A 21,677-nucleotide genomic window follows, 5' to 3' on the forward strand; every position below is an offset into this window, starting at 1 on the left:
TGAGAGTCATAAATAGAAAATTGGGGGTAGACCAGTGAAATAGACAAAACATTACATAGCATAATGATTTTGAAGAAATTTCTTGATGTTTGCTAAGGATTTAACTTTACAAGTAAAGCTTGAAGTCTTGAAGTTGTATTTGTCATGCTTTATCAGTGGAATGGCATCATGATAAATTTTTAAAAAACCCTACATTTGATTCTTTAAAAAAAAAATATTTGTGGCTGATACCAGCTCTTGATTGGTGAGCAAATGATTTTTAGATTGTCTATAGTCTAATGATATGTTTTATTGATTCTATTTTGAAAGTAGTCTGAACTGAAACCCTTTGTTTTACTTTTGATGATGTCTTACCGCAATTTATCGGGATGGTGGAAGTACAATAGTCCCACGTGTCTTACATGTGACAAAATAATTAATGAGAATGTTGTAATTAATTGTGGTTTGTATTTTTGAGGCTTTTTCAAATGTGATCAAGTAGTTGAAAATGAGAAGACTACTTGAATGTTTAGTCTTCTATTCTGGACCTTGACTGTTGCCCTCAAACCTGTAACAATAAACCTCAAGGTGAATTAGTCCAGCTATTGTTGAGTTCACTTGTGGAGAAAATCAAAGACCTTGGAAGGGAAAGGAGATGGCAGATACACAATTCTGCAAGTAATTATTTATAGGCATACAGCTGTTAGCTGCTATTTAAAAGGAAAAAAACCTCTAGGGAATTAATTTATTAAAATTTTATTCTTCATTATAAATAAATTCATACAATTACAAAAAGTATAAGATGAGAAATGTAGTGTAGTAATTAAAGCTTCTTACTGAGACCAGTCTTTTTGGATAAATGGCAAATGAAATTTTGCCAAATGCCATTCTAGTATAAATTACTGAAACACTGTAACCTGAAATAATACATTTGAAGTACTTGAAGGCAGATTCGTATTACTCTTTATGTTGCTAATCCTGTGGTGCAGTAATTTCAAATTATTTGAAGTGTGGCTAGCAGATACTTACTAAAATATAAAGTTTATTCTTAGAGATACAAATGTTTTTTTGGTTCAACTGGTATAAAAACTGGAATTAAATTGCAAAATGGCTTTGTTATAGGAACATGATAGATACTCTTTTCATTATACTTGCATAAACAAAAGAAATAAATCATGCTTTTGTAGACTGAACGTATTTACCTTTTTGCTTATTTCAGAGGAATAAATGTTTCCATTTCTCTACTAGAAGAAAAATTGAAGGAATGCAACTAATTCTGAATTTTCTCAATATTTTTACCTTGCAATTTCACTTTTGTGCTTTTTTTTCCCTCCGTGGGCTTCTTGCTGTAGTCTCTCTTTCCTTCTCTGCAGTACAATGTAGTGGCTTTTCGTAATAGAGAAATGAAGCAGAATAGATCAAAACCAGGAAAAAAAGTGGTTTAATCCTTTCCCTGTAGAGCCCAGAGGCCAAAAATGACAATAAGAGTTGAAAAGCTAGCATCTCTTTCCATTTGCTTTAGCTGATGGTCATAATCATTTATATATTGAGCGTGATGCCATACGGTGTGGGATATCCCTTTTGTATCCCCTTTGTATCCCCTTGAGATCAGCTGTTCTGGTTGTGTCCCCTCCCAGTTCCTTGTGCACCCCCAGCCTGCTTTGCTGGTGGGGTGGGGTGACAAGCAGGAAACACATGGACTGTGTAAGCACTGCTTAGCAGTACAAAAATATCCCTCTGTTATTAACACTGTTTTTATCAGAAATCCAAAACAGTCCCATACCATCTACTAAGAAAAAGAATAACTCTATCTTAGCCAAAAGCACAATTACACATAATTCTTTGAACATTTTTTTCCTCCCTTCCTTTTTTCACCTAAATTTCCTTTTTTTGGGGGGGGAGGGGTGGGGCAGGGGTCTTGATTATAGTATTTTACATTATTGACACAATTGCCTTGAGTTCTCTAGTTGTGCTTTGAAAGCAATGAAATCTTTAGTTAACTGGAATGTTTTTTTGAAGTTGGGTCTTAAATTAAAGCTGATGCATCTCTGCCCCTGGGGTTCCTGCTCCTCCCTGTTCTGCTCTGCTGTCTGACACCCTGTTATGTGACTGACCAGGGCAGTCCCCCTGTCACAACAGCAAGCCATTGCTTCAAATGACATGAGCGTTCCCAGAGGTTTTTGTGTGTCAGGACAGATGTCTGTCCTGTTAAACTGAACGTTGGGTTAGTCTATTTCATTCCTTGTGGATATAATGAACTAAAAGGACCCGTCTAAATTAGTCTAATAAATCTTTTGATCCACTATAAATAGAGTTTTTGTCTCCTTGGGGATCTGAGGGCATTTCAAAATGTGGGTTATTTTAGCAATCGTAAGGAAGACATTTGTGATGGAAAGTAATGGCATGATGCTTAAAACTAGCCCTGTGTTTTAAACATAACAAGTCAGTGCTGCCTTAAAATGTAACAAAGATGTTTCTAAATCACTGTGCTCTTTACTTGTGCCAGATTTGCTTTTGAAGTACAGTCTTCCAGCAAGCAATTAGTTCTTTTGCTTTTAGGTAGGACTGCTGAAGTCATATCTGCAAAACTGTTCTGTTAATGAAAAAGCTTTTACAGAGCCTTGTTTCCTCTGCAGTCTGTTGGGAGGAAAAAAACTGTAATGCCTTCCCAGGTAATGGGACTGGTAGACCCTCTAAATATGAGAATCAAATCTCCTGGGAAAAGTTGCATTTCATTATGCACATATTTCATGAAATTGAACAGTGAGCATGGAATTATGCTCTTTAAGTCTCATTACTAGTTTGCTTTGGTTAAGTATTTGGGATGTCTCTGTGGTTAGATAACACTATTAGTGCAGGATGTAATGGGCAATCACAGCCTTCCTTGTGTGGAGCTCTTCAAGCTTAAAATACAAATTGTTGTATTTCTGGGGCAATCCTGCAAATAAACTTACAACACAGTGTGAAATCAAGCCTGAAGTCTCAATTAGTCTGTCACTTGCCATAGAATATTCTAGGCTTTTGGCATAAGCAGTTAAAACAATGATTACAGTTAAAGCAAGGATTTAAAATTTATGACTTTGACTAACCTTTGGTGACAGCATCCTTTACCCTCTTTCATAGATTGGTGTCACTGTTTTATTTCAAGGAACCTTGGGGCCCTGTTGCTATTCATTCCTCTCCTCTCTGTGGCATTTCTTTCCTCTTTACCATTCTGTGGGTGGAATTCACTTGCCTTTGCTTAGGAAACCACTGCTACTTTAAAGATGCCTGGAGTGTGGTGTCAGGCTTCTGGCTGTCCCTTCAGAAGGTATGTCTCTCCCTGTGCCCTCTGTCAAATCTGCTAGCCATGTACAAATCCCAGCTCCCTAAGGCATCCAGAGTGGCAGGAGACATCTGTGTTTACACAAGTAAAGCCCAATCACTTTTTTACTCTTCCTGTCCAATGGCTTCCTTCTGTCTGTCTTTCTCCCAAAAACCCCAATTTTCTCCTTAGTTCAGATTCTTGAAAACTCAGAGCAGCTTTTCTGCATTTGTAGCAGATTTGTAGCTTGCTGAGCTAGTGAGCTCAAAATACATTTACTAGGGTGTTGCATGATCCACTACATTGATATTTAATAAGCTGCCTTTGCTTTTTGTAAGCAGTATTATGCCTTCTAAGGAGGTGTAGCACAACATCACAATCTTGTGGAATAACACTCTTTACTTACCTGATGGGGTAGGAATGAATGTAAGCTTCTGCTTGTGCTTATTGCTCAACAGACCACTTCCAAAAACTAAGCCAAGAGTTGGAATGGCTCCTTGTGTCTTAGCCCTGGGCTCCATCACATGTGACTGTTATTTGGGAAGACAGACACCATAATGTTGAATGTACTCCCATTTCTTTCTTGTCTCCCCAGTTTATATGGTGTGGGATATCCCTTTGGTCAGTTGTGGTCATATGTTCAGGCTGTGTCCCCTCCCAGTTTCTTGTGTCATCCCAGCCTGCTTGATGATGGGGTGGCATGAGAAGCAGAACAGTTTTTGACACTGTTCTCATCACAAATCCAAAACATATCACCATGCAAGCTACTGTGAAGAAATGTCACTGTACTCCAGCCAAAACCACATACATACAGATATATAGATACATATATGTAATGTAGTGCTGTACACACCTTCTGTGCTCTACTGACCCTGTGACCCTGGCCATTGTTGAAGAGCTGTGTCAGTCTTCTTAGAGAAAATGTGGAGTAACTCAGTTATCTTGTTAGATAATCTGTTTTCAAGGCTGGATTTTTTTTGGGAGAAAAAGCTTAGTAAAAAATAATTACAAAATGCATCTTCATTGATGTAATGAACATCCATCTTCATTACATCAATGCTACTCTTCCCCATGTGAGTAACAATTCAATCTTCAGACCAGTCCCAGAACTATTTTAATCAGCAATCTGCTATAATGCTTTCATGAATTTGCACATCTGCCTTTTCTAGTGCCCCACTTGTATTCTATCAGAAAAGGCATTTACTGACATGTCATTGGTGCTATGTTGATCTTACTGATCTGATTTTGTATGTTCAGAGAAAACACAGCAGTCTTTTACTTAGGGCCATCAAGCCTACTGGAAAATTGCAAACTAGGCAATTTTATTTATCTCTTGGCATAGGTGGTATGGTATTGCTGTATGTTGTGAGTTTAGGAGATCTGTTTTGTTTTGTGTTAAATTTTTGGAGCTGTATGGTAGGCTTCTGATAACAGAAAAGTGTACTCTAAAAGCAATGGGAATTAGAGGTGTTACTGAGATCTCATTAAGCTAAATCTTCTTTACATGTTATGTTTTAGGAAATCTTCATGAGACCCACAATGAAAAAGGAGGAAGGCCTGTTGCTTTTGATGAGACAAGGGTGATTACCAATGCCCACTGAAGCACTTTAGATTTGAGATTAGTCTTAAGAATGATTTTTAGCAGTAGGCAAACAGTGGGAAGCTCTGCAGTATTTTGTATTACTTTTAAAATATGCAGAACATTATAGCCAGAATATACAGCAAATTGTGAATTGTTCCTCTGCATTGTATAAATTTGATTAAATCTTGCTGCTCAGAGCATTTTATAATCTTTGTTGTTAACCAAAGAAAATAAGATGCAGTTTCAATAAGAGGAAACTCGGCTGTTGAGAAATAAACCATGCATATATTTTTAAAAGCAAAAGCCCCTTTTGCTGCTCTGTAGGTCAATGTTTATCTACTCACAGCAACTCTCCTGTTTTGTGAAGGAGAGAGAAATGTTGGAAGGTGTGTGAGCTCAGCCTGTGTACCTGATCTCTGTGCAGAAGAAATTGTCCATGCAGGTAGTGGATGTTGAGATGTCTCTGTATGTTTGACTCACATAGTGTAGAGCAGTTGGACTGAACTGAGAAGTGGCTTAGTATTTTGGTGAACTTCCCAGAATAATGCATCTTTTCCATTCACCTTACTCTCCAGTTCCTGAGCCTCATAATCGGCAGTCAAAGCGTGGCCTCCCTGTTTTGTTTTGTCTTGTCTTAAAATTGTCCCTATTTCTTGATAAGAAATGAAGGAAACCTTGAGTCTGCAGTGGTATGCACTGTTGCAAGTACATTTTTCCTGCCACTTCTTTTTTCCTACTACTTTTTTTTTAACCACTCTCTTAGGTAAATGTGTAGTAATTTCTCTCAATACTTTGAACGCTTCTATTTTAACTTGCAGTGGTGTATATCTTGTTTAGCAGGACACCAAAACAGTGCCTAGATGTAGCTCTAGGGTGATGTTCCAATGTCATCACTCTCTTCATAACTAAACTGTCTTACTGCAGGGGGTGAAGTAAGCCTGTGCACATTGCTAGAAATGTGGTTAGACAGTATAGTGCCACCAGAGTAAGTCCTGAGTCAACACTGAAGAGCTGCACAAGTCAAGAAGAGCTGTATGCACTGGTGCAGTGTATCAGTCCAAGCCAATCTCTTTTTCAGTAATAGCTCCCAACTCATTCCTGAATGCAATAGTCATACAAGTGATTTGTTTATCTTCCTGTTTTGTTCTTTTTGATTTGTAAACCAAAACATCCAATTTATTCTCCACCATATTTCTACAAAATTACATGGCTTGAATGCTCACTTACTTGATTGCTTGAAAGCTTTCATCTGTAGAGTTTAGCTGTTGAATTTGTATGCACTTGGTTGTTATTTTGTCTGAATTTGGAGTTCAGCTTTGAATGCACTGTTTTTATTTTACTCACATTGTTTTTATTTTACTCACTTTGTTTTCATTTTACTCTCTTTATGTATTTTACTTTGGGTGCATCAAGGATTTCTGTCAAAATCTGCATTATAGTATATTTTCTGTTGTTTAAAGTGTTCTTCCTATTTTCTGCTAGTCCCTGCCTGTGCATGCTCTTCCAAGGTATCAGCTAGACCAAAGAGAATGCCATTTATTCTTTTTTGTGAGTGTGTGTGCCATTTTGAGATAAGGTGTGGATTTAGATGGTAGAAACCACAAGGAAGAGTTTCTGCTTTTGTGAGATTTTGTTTTGAATGCCTTCTTTTTAATTGTTTTGTTTGCTTTCTGCTTGCACGCCCTTTTCCAGCAGAACAATTACAGTATTATCTCCCTGCTTTTTATTCTTGACACTGGAGGCATAGGAATAAGATGTATGACAAGGACAATACATCTGCAACATTCAAATAAGAATCTTTTGTTCCTACTTTAGAAGTCCTGCAGATTTCTATCAGCCTGAAGAAATCTGGGACTAATTACCTGGAGCTGTTGACAATGTATAGTTTAGGGATGGTTTTATTTGGTATCTCTACTCTGGGGTTTCTGTAGCAGATTGAACAGAAGGAGACAAATTCCCCAATTCTCTGGTATGTTAGTGGGAATACTCTTCTGATTAATGAGATTAGTGAATAGGATAGATTAAAAAATAGGAATTAAAATCTCACCATGTTGTATGACTTTGGTTTTGTTCCAATATAAATGACTCAGCTTTTAGTGATTCCTGATAGGGAATCTATGCCTTCCAGCACAGAGATTTCATAAAAATAGATTGATTTTGGCAGCACAAAGTGACATTATTTTATGGGCAAATACATTGTTATTCTGGCAAAAGATGAATGGTATTAGTAAAATGTAACAACCTAACAAAAAGTAGAGTCAGATTCTTGGGCAGAATAGATAAGTCCATACGTTTATTGAAGGGATGAGGGGGAAAAATAACTATTTAAATAGAGAGGGAAAATTGCTCTTAAAAGATAAAAAAAAAAGTGTAAGCTTATTTCTTTAAAAAAACCCCAAATACCCCAAAACCATCTCCCCTCCAAAAAAAACCCCTTGTTTGCTTTTGTTTTAGAAAATCTAATGAGGCCCCTTAAGAACTATGGAATCGCATGGTGAGCATATGTTTTTATTTAAATCAAGCTTCTTTTCAGATGTACTTGGTATTGTACTTTAAAGCTCAAGTTTCTGGTTTCTTGTTGCAGCATGTCTATGGGTTTCTTGATAGAAGAGACTGCCCCAGTTGTGTGGAGAGGGCTCATGGTAATGTCAGCTGTTGAAAAATTGTTGAGACAGGTAAGGCTTAGTTATGTATTTCTGCTTCAAGATAATCACTTATTTTGAAATGGATTTTACTGATACATGAGTGTCCATGACATTATTTTGTATGTTATTAGTGAGCATTTTTGTGTCTTGGTCTTCTTAAATTCAGGTAAGGGGGAAAGTTGATACTTCTGTGTTTACCTATGCCCCTCAAACAGAGCTGTTGTTCTGTGCCTTTGATGAGTGAATTACCCCAATTTGCCTTCCATCTCATTCCTTTTTATGTTTCTTTATGCAGTTGTTAAAAAAAGGCATTTTGAAGTTGCCTAAGGATTTGAATGTATAGATACCTATGCATATCTACAGCTGTATTCCCTTATGTGCTTGTTAATTCACCAGCACTAAGAATTCTTGGATGGCATTTGAAGTGACAGGTACAGGAAAATCATTAGCTACAATCTCTGTGCAATGCAGATAGATTGTTAGTTAATAAATCTTCTGGTATGTAGAAGTGGAATGACTTCTTTATTCTGTGGCAGATTTTTTTTCTTTTATTTTGAAGAGATCTGTGGAGTGCTAATGAGACAAATAGGTGAAAAAATGCATTAAGGTTGCATGTTTAGACTTTGAAGTGACCCAGATTGTTCACAGCTGATGTCTAGTCGAGGAATCTACTGTGTACAGCCTGGAGGTTGTATCACAAGGTTTCTGTTTATCTTATTTAAATTCTTCCAAATACTGTGCTTCTTTAACAACTGAAAAGAATAATTTTTTCAGCCTTTTTCCATTTTTACTGAATTCTCCTTTAGCACGGATTTTAGAATAGTGGCACTTACTGCTCTGGTGACGGAAACCATACGTCTGCCAAAACTTCAGAACATCTTTGTCTAGAATTGACCTTTAAAAGTAAGGGGTATCCATGCCAATAGCTGTGGAGACCATTCTGACCTCTCTGTGTGCTGTGTTGCAGTGGCTGGCTCAGGAAAACAGAATGTAAAACCTTGAAGGTAGAGTTAAAGTTAGCACCTGCTGTATTGGCATGCTCTGCCCTGGGAGAGTGGAGGCTGGCAGGCACTGCAGTGCTGTTCCTCAGTCCATAGTGTCCCAGCTGGGGAGTGTGTGCCAGCACCTTGTGCAGGGTGCTGGTGATGCTGTGTAATGAGCTCGCTGCTCCCTAGCAACCAGAGCAGTTACATGCTGGCCAACCATGCTGTGGGAATGAGGCAAGTCCATTAATGCTCAGGGCATCACTGATTTCCCTGGCAGTGAAACCTTAGCTGTGAAGGAGCAAAATTTTATGGCTAAATTTCTCCTGTCCACATGCATTTTGCTTCTGCATGATTACCAGGTTAGCCTGAAATCTGAGCTGGAAAAGTTTGCATCTCTTCCTTTGAAAAGAAGCTCACAGATCACAGGGAAAATGAGCAGTTCTGTCTGATGTCCAGAAAGGAAAAGAATGCACGTTCCAGACTGAGATGTGCTATTTTGTTTGTAAAAACTGTAATCTCCCTTCTGCAGTAACCAGCCATTCTCAAGAATGGTTAACTGCAAGACCAATAGTTTAAGGATTTTAGACACCTAAACAAGAGAGAACTGCAGGATGTGATGCTCCTTTTAAAGATACTTTTGTTCTATTTTAGATTAGAAATAGTTTTGTGATCTGCTGATTGTGATCTTCAAAAATTTTTGTTTGAAGATCACAATTGAAATTTTGTTTGAAAAATCTGTTCTGGTTGGTCTTAGCTATTTCTGGAATCCTTACTCTTTTAAATATATTTGTTAAATATATACATAACGCTTTTGTAGATACTTACTGCATGTGATCTCCCTCTTTGTAATGCAGGTTTATTGAATAGTGTCAGAATGGTAGATAACAGGCAGTATTAGTGAAGTAGTGAGTGGTGAGTGCTTGGTGTTTCTCTGGTTATGCATATCTCATGAGCAAGGTGGTTTTCTGCAACACATACTATTCTTCTTTAGCAGAATTTGGGGGAAATGTGCCTTACAATACCAAACAAAGTGAACAGTTTAGGATGCTGTATTACTTACATTACCTATATATTGATGTATGTGAATCAAATTAATATATAAATGAAAATATAGAGCATATTCTATAACAGAATAATTGGTCAATAGAAAAGAAGGAAAGTGATGATCTTAAGCTATTGAAAGAACAAGAAGAAATGCAGAAGGAAATTGTATTTCATGTGTAGTGAAAGTGAATTGCAAACAGTAATGGAACATTTGATCTTTACAAACATATGCATAACTTTCTGTTAAATATATCTCTAGTTTATGTCTTGAAATTGCCCAAAATTCTGTTGTGGCTGAGAAGTGACTTATTTGTTAACATAAGATGTACTGTAGGTCTATTTACACTTCAGGATGGTCTATCACTTATCTGGGTTTTGACTCTTATTTCCCTGTCACAGTTATCTTCATGTAAAAAGTCTTTCACCTCTGTTAACACTTCTTTTGAATCTTGCTTGCCTGTAGGTGAGATAGAAGAGAGTATTTTTTTTTAGTTTGAGTTTTTAAAGATCTCTCTTTTCTCTGAAGGTATAATTACAGTCCAGGTAAGGAAGCTCTCCAGTGCATCCATGGTACTGGGCTTTTTCTCTGTGGTTTTCACTTCACTTAAGAAGCTGTCTACTCTTTTGTCTGGCCCCATTTACTTTGTTCCTTTACTCTGTGTATCTTGACTCAGTGTGATGGTATTTGGTTCATATTAAACAGCCTGCCTCAAAACTCATCATCTTGCTGTATTTGTTGTGGGATTGACTTATGATTAACCTTTAGGCTAAGCACAGTAAAGATACGATATTTTTTGAGAGTTGCCTAAAGCCTGCACTCGAACAGTAATGTGTCTGAAAAGCTGTTGAAATAAGTATCAAGTAGGTAGCTAAGAACCTTAGAAATAAAAAGATTATTTAAAAAAAAGACAAGGCAAGCAGAACTTGCTCTCTGATTTGAATTGCTTTTTCAGCAGGGATTTCAAATACCATTACCACTATCCCGTACACTCCGTATGGCAAGTTCTCTAGCATTTCTAGCAAAGTTCCATTCTCTTTTCTGTCTTAGGGCATCTTAACAGTTGATGGCAAAGAAGCAATTAGAAGGGTGCAGATACAAACCTGCTGTATGTCTTGGAATTTGTTATGGCAATCATTCTGCCAAAGGCTCTGTGAAAGGAGAAGTCGCTGTGCTGACTGCCAATTTACTATCTGCTATAGTCATAGAAGCAATACAAATGGAAGGAGTTTCCTGTTTAGGGAGTAATCAGTAAAACTTTTAATATTAAAAGATAGCAAGTGTTGTTTTCTCTGATCTTGGATTCACTGTCTTATTCCATGTGTGTTACCTACTTGAACTATCAGCAGAGAAGGAAAAAAATCAATATTCTGCACACAAGTCTGCTTCTCTTTGTAAAAAAATCAAATAAAAATGGGTCTACAGATAAAATGCAAGTGCATATTTTATTATGTAATATTCTCCTTGTATCTTTGTCCTATCAGTAGATAAAGTTATATCACTACTGGAAGCAAGCGTTGCCTACACAACATGGATTATAGATACCAGCAATTCTCTTTTGTGTGAACAGTCCCCTTGAAAATAGCCTAGAAGTCTGCTCTATTTTCAAGGCACGGATCTCAGGTTAATGAACACCCTTAATAGGATTTCTTACCCTGACATGACATTTCAACCTATGTTTTTGCAGGCTAGTCAGATCTTAAGAGGCAGGACTCTTGTATTTCTTCCTTATCATAGTTTTCAAGAGTATCCAGAATATTTTTTGCATCTTTGGTATATTATAGCTATAAAGCAGAGCCTCAGTGCTGCTAAGTGTTTGTGAATCCTAAAGGTTCTGTTGATGTATTTGATAAGGATGAAGCCATGTTCCCAGAAGGATGAAATTTTTCCTGCAATGGCTTAATTCTAATGAGTCCCTAAAATGCTCTTATTGTCATCAAATTGTAATTCGTCAAGCTCTTTCTTCCTGCTTATTTTAGCACCACTTCAGCCTCTGTTCTAGTCAAGGTAGGTGTTGAAAGAAAATTAAATAAAACAAAGTTTCACTGGGATGGGTATAATTAGAAAGGAAGAATACAGGGAAGTTAGCAGATAGCAAATTAAATTAAACTTCCAATGCAGAGCCATTATCAGCAAAAGGAGGTGGAGCCTTGCATTTTGATGCTTGGACAAGCTTTATCCCCTTATATTCATGTTGAAAGCCATAAATTAAACAGAAGCAGGATCAATGTTATTTTATTAGCTAACCCAGGACTTAATAGGATTGTAGTCTAAAGATTCAGCCTTACTCTTAAAACAAATTGAAATCAGTCTGTGATTATTTAAGCTGTACATAATCTTGAAAATTTGGCTAGCAGTGAGGACTGTGTGTGCTTCTTTCTTTCAACGCCAGCACCTGCCAGAGATAGTGATGGTAGCAATTATTATATAGTGGAGTGTGTGAAGGTATGTATATGTACTTGCACCTTTTTTGTAGCATAATTCTCTGATGCTCAGCTATCATACATAGGTAGTTGCAGAGTATATAATGTTGTCACTGTGAAGAAAATTAACTCTACTTCGGCCAGAACTTGCACACATACATTGTAGGGAATAGGGAAGACACAGACAAATGGATAAATAGTCTTTAAAATGTTGAGCAGACTATGAGTTGTGAAGTCTGGGTTATTTCAAGAGCCCATATGAGAAAGCTGCCATAAAAGCAAGCATTGTGTGAATAGGACAGTAAAAACTCATATTTAAAGATTTGGGATTAAGGTAACTTGGAAATAAAAGTAGTATTTAATTTTTGGAAAACATATACTATGGAGGCTATATTGTTTTGGGTTTCTGATCAGTCTGAAGAGACTCATCTCTATAGAGGAGATTATAGATACTCAATACTGTTTTTGTTTGAGTGGCTTTACTTAGTAAATTCTTACATGCAGTTGCTACTAGCTGAGAAGTGTGCATGTAGTTACTGGTATCCTTTGCACCATTACATTGGAGAGGTTGCAGGTACAGACTGGGGCCAGAATTTCTTTAGGTGTGGTTTATTTAGTTATATGTTAATGCTGCACTTGAGAGGACAAAAACAGGTAAGGTATTAAGAGCAAATGTATTTATACCTGGTAAAATAGCTACCAGGCTTCCATTGGTTATTTTACTGTGCATGTTCTAGGCAGCAGAATGTTCTGTATATGGTGTCTGTAGACATCAGTCCAGTCTTGTTTGGCATGTGTGTGCATAACATTCTTGTCTTATAGCTCAGAAATTCTTCAGCCTGTAAATTTTCAGCTTTGCACTGCCTTGTGTCTGTGTGTATAAATGATTTCTTAAAAACAGAACAATGTAGAAACTAGGGGAAGGCTTTCTGCATTAGGAGGAACAATGTGGATTTGATTTGAAGCAGTAAACAATGAGAGCATAGTCACTGAAGTAGTTAAGTACTACATGCTGAGCCATCTGTCTGATTGGTTAGTATGGTTTCCTAGGAGTTGTCCTTTGGCTTCTGTTTGTGACCATGTATTGTCTTTTGCCTTATGTTTTTGGGACCATGGAAATTTTGTTCTGTGTTTATGCACTGTTCAGCACTGTAGTGAGTTATCATTTGTTGTGAGAGATGCAGAGACATACAAAGACTAGTATTTACAACTTCCAAATAAATATAAACATTTTTCTTTGATACTTTGTTATATTTATACAATAAATTTATAAGACCTTTTCTCTTTTGAGCACAGTACATTTTGTGTTCCTGGTTCTCACTGTCTGTTCATATGAATGACATATATGTGTTAAGAATGCCTGAGATCAGTGTAAATATATCACTGGCATTCACCATAACTGGTGTTCTTCAGGACCTAAATCTCTTTTGCAGATACATATGCAATTGCTTAGCTTTTGATTGTACATGCTACCCTGCCTGTATATTCTCCAGCAAAGAGCCATCAAGGTGATACTGGGGTGTGGAGCATGTAATGTGCAAAGAGACACTGAAGAACTGGGTTTATTTTGTTGTGAGACAGTTCAAGGGAGATATGAACTGCTGTCTTGAGCTACCTAGTGGATACATAGAGAGAAGATGAAAGTAATTTTTTTGTGGACATGCACATTAATAGCATGTAATGATTAAAAGATGTAATGAATGTATGTTGCAATATATAGTAAGAAATGTGAGGGGGTGTTGGTGGTTTGGTTTTTTACAGTTAAAGCAATTGCATGTCAGAACAGGTTGCCAGGAGAGATCTCAAAGCTCTCTTTTGAGAGATATTAAGAACTCAGCTGGGCAAGTATCTGAGTAACCTGCTCTAAGTTGTTTCTGCTTTGTGCAGACAGAGGTCCCTGAGGTCTTTCAAAGTAAGTTGTTCTGTGATTCTGGGATTAGTTCTAAAATTGGCATTCCAGTGCCTATTTGGCTGTCGGTCTGTAACTCCATTAAAGCTCAGAGAGAAGAAAACGGTTCTGCCTATCACAGAAATCATTGGTTAGAGCAGTCAGTCAAAACCTGAACTGAATGTAGGTGTCTCTCTAATATGACTGCCTTAATCACTCAGTGAGGGAGTCATACCATTAAGTGTTGCAGTCAAATGAGCATGTTTCAACATAATGACTGAGACCATCCTTTCCTCAGTACCATTTGTCTCTTTAGACTGTTGAAGTGCTGAGGTGGGGACAGAAAAGTCAAACTCAAATAGGCCTTGTTTCTTGAATGAGCATCCTTACTATGAGCTATAAAAAAAATAGAAGAGATACATATTTTGTTTTCCTATCATACCTCTTGTTTTTATAGAAGTGTCTTGATCTAGGAGTGGTTTGAAGCATGCATTGATGTGCTCTCAGGCACTAAGAATTGAGTAGGGATGTCATAAAGAAGTTTTGCTGAAGACTGCTGAATTTTTTTTCATTAGCTTTAGTAGTGTCCTGTCTAGTATGCAGGTATGTATGAAACTCAGACTAAGAGATCTGGCTATTCTCTGTAGTGCATGGAGAACCATACATTGATTTTGTTTCTTTCTTTGTTGAATCTTGCCATCAGTGTCAGCCCTGAGTAATTTAAATTCCAATTCGACAAAGAAAAATTCAAAGATGGTAGCAAAAGTCATCTTAAAAAAGCAAGTAGAATAAATCTTTTATGTCAGATTTTTTTAGATGAAAGGCAAGCAGGAATGAGCACAGGAGTGGACCCTGGAGACATGAAGTGAAGGCTGCCATGTTTTTAAGTGTTTTCTAAACAGGAATACTGGTAGTATTTATTTATATGGAAAGATTCAAAATATGGACTACAGGAGAAACCTAATGCTTCTCTTATTTTTTTTCCTTTCACTGACAAAGGCATCTACTATTTTTTCTAGCTGCTATAGGTTAGATGCAAAAAGGGATATTGGTATTGCTGCACTGAATATTGGAGTGCCTCAGTGGTTGGTACCCTGCCTGCAGGAATGGAAATTTAACCCAAAGCCTGGCCTGGAGCTACTGCATACCTGGAGTGGTGGGAATACATCACTTGTCATTCCCAGTGGTACTATTTGAGGGACTATTTTCCCCTCCTGGATTTATCTCCACACTCTTTGGCAGTATCTTAAGATAATAGGTGCAAATTTGGATTTTAAGAGTAGCAAGAACTTGTCATCCTTTAGATAAGTTTCTTAAACAAATTGGCAGAAAGTACCCCTTTTGCTGTGTTTCATCACTTACATGGTAAATGTCAGAGATGAAATTATTATAGTGTGGGCAAAAACTGTCTTATCAGTACAAAATTAGTGAGACAGTATTGGTGGATGGGAGGGAATTAGAATGGTACCTATTGGGTCAGGAGGAAGACAATAACAATTTGATGGCTCTGATTTTTTTGTAGCTGTATTTTCAGTGAATTGAAAGGATGCCCAGAATAGTAATAGTGAATCAATGCTGAAAATTATTCTTATTGTAAATGTAAAGAGCAAGTGAAGAAGGAGCACTGCTGTGAAGCCAGATGAGTTTTTTGGTGTGGATTTTATTTTTAACACCTTTTGGTGTAGGGAGGGAGCTCTATCAAGAGATGAGCATTGAAGGCATTTAACTTGTATTGTGGCACTGAATTTTCAAGACAGGAAAAGAGTGAGATGGTGCAATGGGAAATTTTTGCAAAAGGGGTGAGAAGCATAAATAGCTCTTTGTTTTGCAAACTTTTGTAGTCTTTTCATGTTCTAGTACAAATGTAAGAGTCTATGCACACTTGTTTGTGTATCAACAGAAGATACATAGCAGAAATGTATATGCTTAGTGCAGATCAATACAGTATTCCTCTTTCTATATTTTGTGCTTTGGCAAATATCCATCCATCTTAGGATACTTGCTAATTTCAAAACTGACATGTGTTTCACAATATTCATGTGTTTATCCAATTTATCTCCAAGTAATTGAGGAAGATAGTCTGTAGCAGATATTTACAGTTTACATTTCATAGAACTAAACAAAGCTGCTATATATATATGCTTATATTATGAACAACAAAGATTGTAGTTTTTTGCATCTTTGCAGTGCATAATTCTAAAATACAGTACTTACAGTGTCACCACAGTGGAAGATTTGCCAGCTTTTCCACAATTACAAAAATATTTATTCACTTTATTTCTTCTGTTTTGAGATGCCTCAACCTAAGGTGGATGTGGAGATGGTTAGATCAGGCTTAAGTCTGTTGCCTTATAGTTTCAGCAAAAGGCAAAAGTTAATTAAAGCAATAGGAGTAGTTGCATCTTTAGGGAGTTGGAAAGCTTTTCTATTTTTATTTTTGTAATCTAGAGTATGAGAATGAAAAGATCTGGACATTTCATCCCTAAACAAAATCATTGGTATTATGTATTTTTTCTATTTAGAAAGATCCTTTGCTATTGGAGGTATTTTGAAAAGAAGAACAATACTCAGTAATAAATAGTGACTGAACTGCCAGTGCTAAAACTGCACTAGGATATGCCACTAAGACTGCATCTACAGCTGAAAGATGGTAAACAATAACTCCAAATGCTTGTGAGATTTTTCTTATGTCTTTAATAAGCTTTCCTTTAAATCAAGGAAGGTCAAGTTTTGTTCTCTTGTTTTATCACTGAAATTAAGGAAATTGTTTCAAGGGCAAGAGAAGATGACCCATTCATACCTTACAAAAAGTGTTTTAAAAATTCTTATATTCATTTTTTGTTATGTTTATTTTGCCAAGACTAAAGGACAAATAAACTAGTTTCTTCTCCTTCTGAACCAACCTAAATCAATGCAAAATCTCTACACTAATTTCTACACCATGGTTCAGCTGTGATGTTGATGTTTAGAAAAGCTTCCTACAGGAATTTGTATAATCATCACTAATTTGCTCATATGTTAATGATCACCTTGAAAGGTCCTGTCTGTCCAGACAGAACTGCCTTAACCAGTCCCAATCAATATGTACATATTTAAAGAAAATGATGGTACTTCTGGATATCAGAAGCTGAATGTTGATGCAGAGATGTACTGTAGCCAGAAATGTGGGAGATGACAGAAAGCTCTTTGTTTCCACTCCCCTGTCCCCCAGTTAGAATACTTCCATTGTCACCCTTTGACTTGTGTGTTCCTGTGTGTTTTGGGGTGGGTGTGACTGAACGAATATGGGCTTGATTCTTTTTGTTTCCAGCTGAAGCTACAGAACCTGTTCTCTTGCCTTTCTTTTTTTAATGAAGCAGGATCCATACAGCTCCCTGTTGCTTTATTGGCTTGCATTAGCAGCTGATATGAAAAGGGATTATAGTTGCTGAAAGGAATTGACAGTCATAGAGAGAAGTGTTAAGAAAACCAGAAAAATCCAAAAACATTAGCCAACATCTTACTGCTGAACTGGAAGCATTTGCAGTAAATGTACTTTAAATGTCTTGGAGGATTAAAAAAAAAGGCAAAAAAAAGCCTAACAGCAGAGTGAGAATGTATTTACAGCAAACATTTCTTGGCCTGGTTCCTCAGCTGTCATGGTTATGACTGTGCAGTTAGTGCTGCTGTGGGAACAGGCTGGGAGAGTGTTTTCTTTGCTCTGCTTCCAGTAGTCTCATCTTTCACACATATTACACAGGTATGCATGTGTCTGCTCTCCTTTGCATAAAACAAAACAAATGCAAAACATGCAACTGTTTTGCTGGGTTTGTTGACCAGACAGGAAGAAATGGCTGAGAGCTCGTAATGTCTCAAAATGGCTGTGCTGAGGTTAGATTTTTTTTATTTTTTCCCTCAAGGTTTTAAAGCAAAGTAGCATAAGGTTTCTCTGCAACAAAGTTAAGAACTTTGTGCCTAAATGGTATCCAGCATCATTCTTGGAAAGAGGTAGTGCTTTCAGCATGATTTGAAGTGTTTGCTGAACAGGAATAGTGGTGGTAGAGGAGCAAAGGAAAGAGAAGTAACTGCTTGTTTCCTTTTCTAAATAAAACTTCCATTTATTTATGCAAACTTTTTTTAAAAAATAGGAGACGCCTAATGCTGCTCTTCTACTTTCTCTGTTCTTCTCCACTAATAAGAGGGTTTGTTCTTTGTTTCTAGCTGTTGTAGGTTAGATGCAAAAAGGGATGTGGGCATGGCTGTGCTGTGCCTAAGAGGCTGGTGCCTGCCTGCAGGAGTGAAAAGTTAAACCAAAGCTTAGCCTGGAGTCACTGCATACCTGGAGTGGCGAGAATACATCACTTATCATTCTCAGTGGTACTGAGGGATTACTTTGCCCACCTGGAGGTACCTTCAGACTCTTTGGCAGTGCCATAGTAGAATAGGTGCTGAAGTTTAGAGCTTGGTGTGGAGTAAGTGGAAATTGATGGTGTAAGTCAGTGGGAGTAGTTTTGCCAAGTGGAATGAAGCAGTGCTGAAGGCGTTGAATGAGAGGGCTGTAAGGAAAGGCCTGTGGGCTCACTCTCTCCTGGATTTCAGCACCTAAATGTAACCTTATTGGACAGCTGTGGAGTGAAGATTTAAAGCCAAAACTGAGCATCCTCTGTTATGTGCCAAGATCCTTCTTTCACCTGAACTTTACAGGCTTATTCTCTGTTCATAGTAACAGCCTTGGAAGTCTGGAAGTGAGAGGTGCAAGTTTGGTTATGTTAGTAGTTTAGCATTTAGGGCTGTATTACCTGCTACCCTGGAGAATGCCCTGCAATCCCATGCAGCAGTCATAACCCTCTGCTCTACAGCTAGAGATGCAAGATTCCTGAGGGCAGGACTAGGTGTGTGCAGGGGGAGCATGACCAGATCTGTGCAGATTAATTTCACCTGAAGCTTTAGCTTTCTAGGTGAATACCTTAGCTGCCAGCCTTATATAGCATCATGGTGGCTTCTGTAGCTTTTGCATTTTTACTTACACAGTTTTATCCAGCTAAATACCACCTGCCTGGGAAATAAAAAGTGACATCTTCCCATTCATAGGTAGGTTCTCTCATATGACTAATTATGATATTAATCAGTTGCTATTATAACAGTAGAGTGACAGGCTTTGTGATTTTGTTTTTGGTTTGATTCTTCTATTTTTTAATGGCCACATGTGCTCAGCTTTGTGTTGGGTTCAGTGTTGCCAGTGGCAGGTGCATTTAGAGATTGCCTGCTACATTGGGCTTGTAAGACTTTCTCCTTTCCCACGAATGTGTGTATAATTAATGGATCCCAAATTGGCTTCATGTTGAAATTTTATGCTCAATGGAGATTTTCTATTTCCTTTCCTGAGCAGTCAGGATGTTTGGGAGAATGTGTAGGTGGAGCTCACCAAAGCTGCTTTTTGAGCATGTTTTTTTCCCATTTTTCAGCCATTCTTTTTCATCTTTTTGATCAAAATAGAAGTAGAACCTTGCTACCTTGGAATATTGACTGAACTTTGACCCATTGTTTAGCATTACACGTTAATTTTACTTATTAAGTAACTATGAGTGTAACTGTATAAACAGATTTTTAAAATTATTATTGAATTAATATATGTTAAACTGATTGCACAGAGTTGTTTCTTTTATTTTTAATAATTCAGCTTGCATTCTGTCTGTTGGAAGCTGACAGATTGATCCTTCACTCAAACCATCCTCCCATATCTCTTTTGCTCCCAGAAAATAACTGCAAATATCCAAGAATAGCAGCAGGTTTTGTACCAGTATTCTTTGCAGAAAGTGGTTATTTCTCACATCCCAAGTGATTGACACAAACGTAAAGTAATTGTGCTTAAGGTACCAGAGATTAGTGTCATGGGGCTTTTTTCCCCCTCCCCCTCCCTAACAAAGGAAAAACTGCTTTTCTGTACTATTCATGAAGCTGTAGAAGATGTTTCACTTCTTACTGTCTTTTGCTCCATCAATAGTATCTTTTAAAAGAAAGATTATGTTCTCCTAGCAGAATGCTGCCTTTGGAATTCAGCTCTTACTAGGCAAAGTAAGAGCTAAAGTGGATTTAAAATTCTTTTTTTGCTTGCTTTTTTTAGATTTTTTTGTTCTGTATTAAATAAGAACTGGAGCTAAAGAAAAAGCTAGGAAGTGAATAAAAATAGGAAGACTCTCCATTGCTTGGCACTAATCTCTGGATGTCCCTGAGACTCATGGTATCAGCACCTGCAGCAAATGATTTTAATTAGGTTTAGAATGCAAGTAACACTTTTATTGTTGGAGATTCATAACTGAAGACACTAGTGAATGCAAAAGCATTGTTCTGTGTGCATAGCATTTGTTCTGCCAATCTATAATTGCACACTTTAATAGATTATCTGTTGTCTAATTCATAGTAAATGCTCTTACTACTCCAGGAATATGACATTCAGCACATCTTTAAATTATGGCTATGGTATGTGTGTGACTGCAAAATGTGTATGGTTTTAAAATTTATTTGTTATTGTTTTTACATCTTACCTGTGTCATTAATGCCCTTTCTGTGTTCTGCTATTTGTAAGGACAATGTATATGCAGTTTTTCTTGCACCTTTCTGACCTAAAGGCAGTTTCTTTGACAGAGAGCATACACCAACTTTAGAGTTACAGTCCCATGGTCATGAATCTGCTCTGTTCACTCTCAGATATACTCCTGCTTACATTCTTTTCTCACACTCTTTCATCTTCTTCAATCTTCCTGTAGAGTTGAAAGGTTCTATATTTTGTGCAGCCTTGTTGTTACTTCTTGTTGGAAGTATTGATTTTTGTGCTTTGACATAATTCAAGCAGACTCTCCAACACTGGCTTCATTTGCAAGGGATGACTTTTTTTCATTCAGTGACTGCTGAAGTTATATTTTTGAATTTAAATACAAAAATTTTGGAGGAAAATTTTAATCCATATTTTGAAAAGCAGAGTCTTTAAAAAAAAAAGGAAAACAGCATTTTATTATGTAAAATTCATGTTTTAACTCAAGGCTAGTTCACTTTAAAACCTGATAACTTCTCACCAGGCAGAAAATTAAGTTCTATATTGAGATTTACTGTCTTTTGGCCTCTGTTCAGTGGTCTACATCTAATTGATTCTATTTTAGTTTTTATGTTGCACTATTTATGGTAATACTGGAGGGTTTTCTTCAGCAGCATTTTAATTTACTTGAATAACACCTATCATGTTACTTTCTTCAGTAATCTTTTTTCAGAAGGCCTTAGACTGGCCTCTGTAGAAGTTCCCTTTTCTGTACAAGAAAAGCATTTTACATTATAGTTGAGAAACAGTTTTCTGACATTTTTAATCTAATGATTTTTAGTTTAAGTGTTGTTTTAAAATCATTGTTTCAGTGATGGTCATTAAATGGTACCTTCAGTAGTCTGTTGGTACCCCAGTAAGGAATTTTCAATTTTTTTTTTCTTATGCCAGAAAATGAACTGAAACTTAAGAAGAAAATTTTATTTACTTCTCAAGCAACTTAAGGAAGTTAAATAACGTACGAAGCAATTTAGGAACATGGCTTTCCATTGCATCGTTTAAGTATTCAGTCTTAAATTATATATCAGCTTTTAACATCATTACAGAAGTATAGGCTGAAATACATATGGGGAGTGGGCTTATTAAGCTTCTCCCTTTTGATATTTGTTGCCAATACTTACAATATTTCCTTCTATTGTTGTTTTAGGGAAAATCTGATTCAGACACCTTATATAAATTTTATGAGCTTAAGTTGGGTCCTGATAATACTGCCTTAAAAATATGTTATTTGGCTTTGGGTTTGATAGCTAAACAATG

At 36.9% G+C, this 21,677-nt stretch overlaps 1 protein-coding gene across 4 annotated transcripts in view; it reads left to right on the top strand.

Moving 5' to 3' along the window:
• Positions 1 to 21,677, top strand: part of NUBPL (NUBP iron-sulfur cluster assembly factor, mitochondrial) — a 78,474-nt gene that overhangs the window by 18,684 nt on the left and 38,113 nt on the right. For 2 of the 4 annotated variants that reach the window (XM_077180429.1, XM_077180430.1), the window contains 2 exons: positions 7,320 to 7,359; positions 7,450 to 7,540. The exons of 1 other annotated variant lie outside the window; for it this stretch is intronic. In XM_077180429.1, the coding sequence (XP_077036544.1) occupies positions 7,320 to 7,359; positions 7,450 to 7,540 (131 nt within the window). The remainder of the gene's footprint in view (positions 1 to 7,319; positions 7,360 to 7,449; positions 7,541 to 21,677) is intronic. One more of the 4 variants, XM_077180431.1, reaches the window with a different exon arrangement.

This window comes from Agelaius phoeniceus, chromosome 6, assembly GCF_051311805.1.
Source record: "Agelaius phoeniceus isolate bAgePho1 chromosome 6, bAgePho1.hap1, whole genome shotgun sequence".
NCBI classification, from domain to species: Eukaryota; Metazoa; Chordata; class Aves; order Passeriformes; family Icteridae; genus Agelaius; species Agelaius phoeniceus.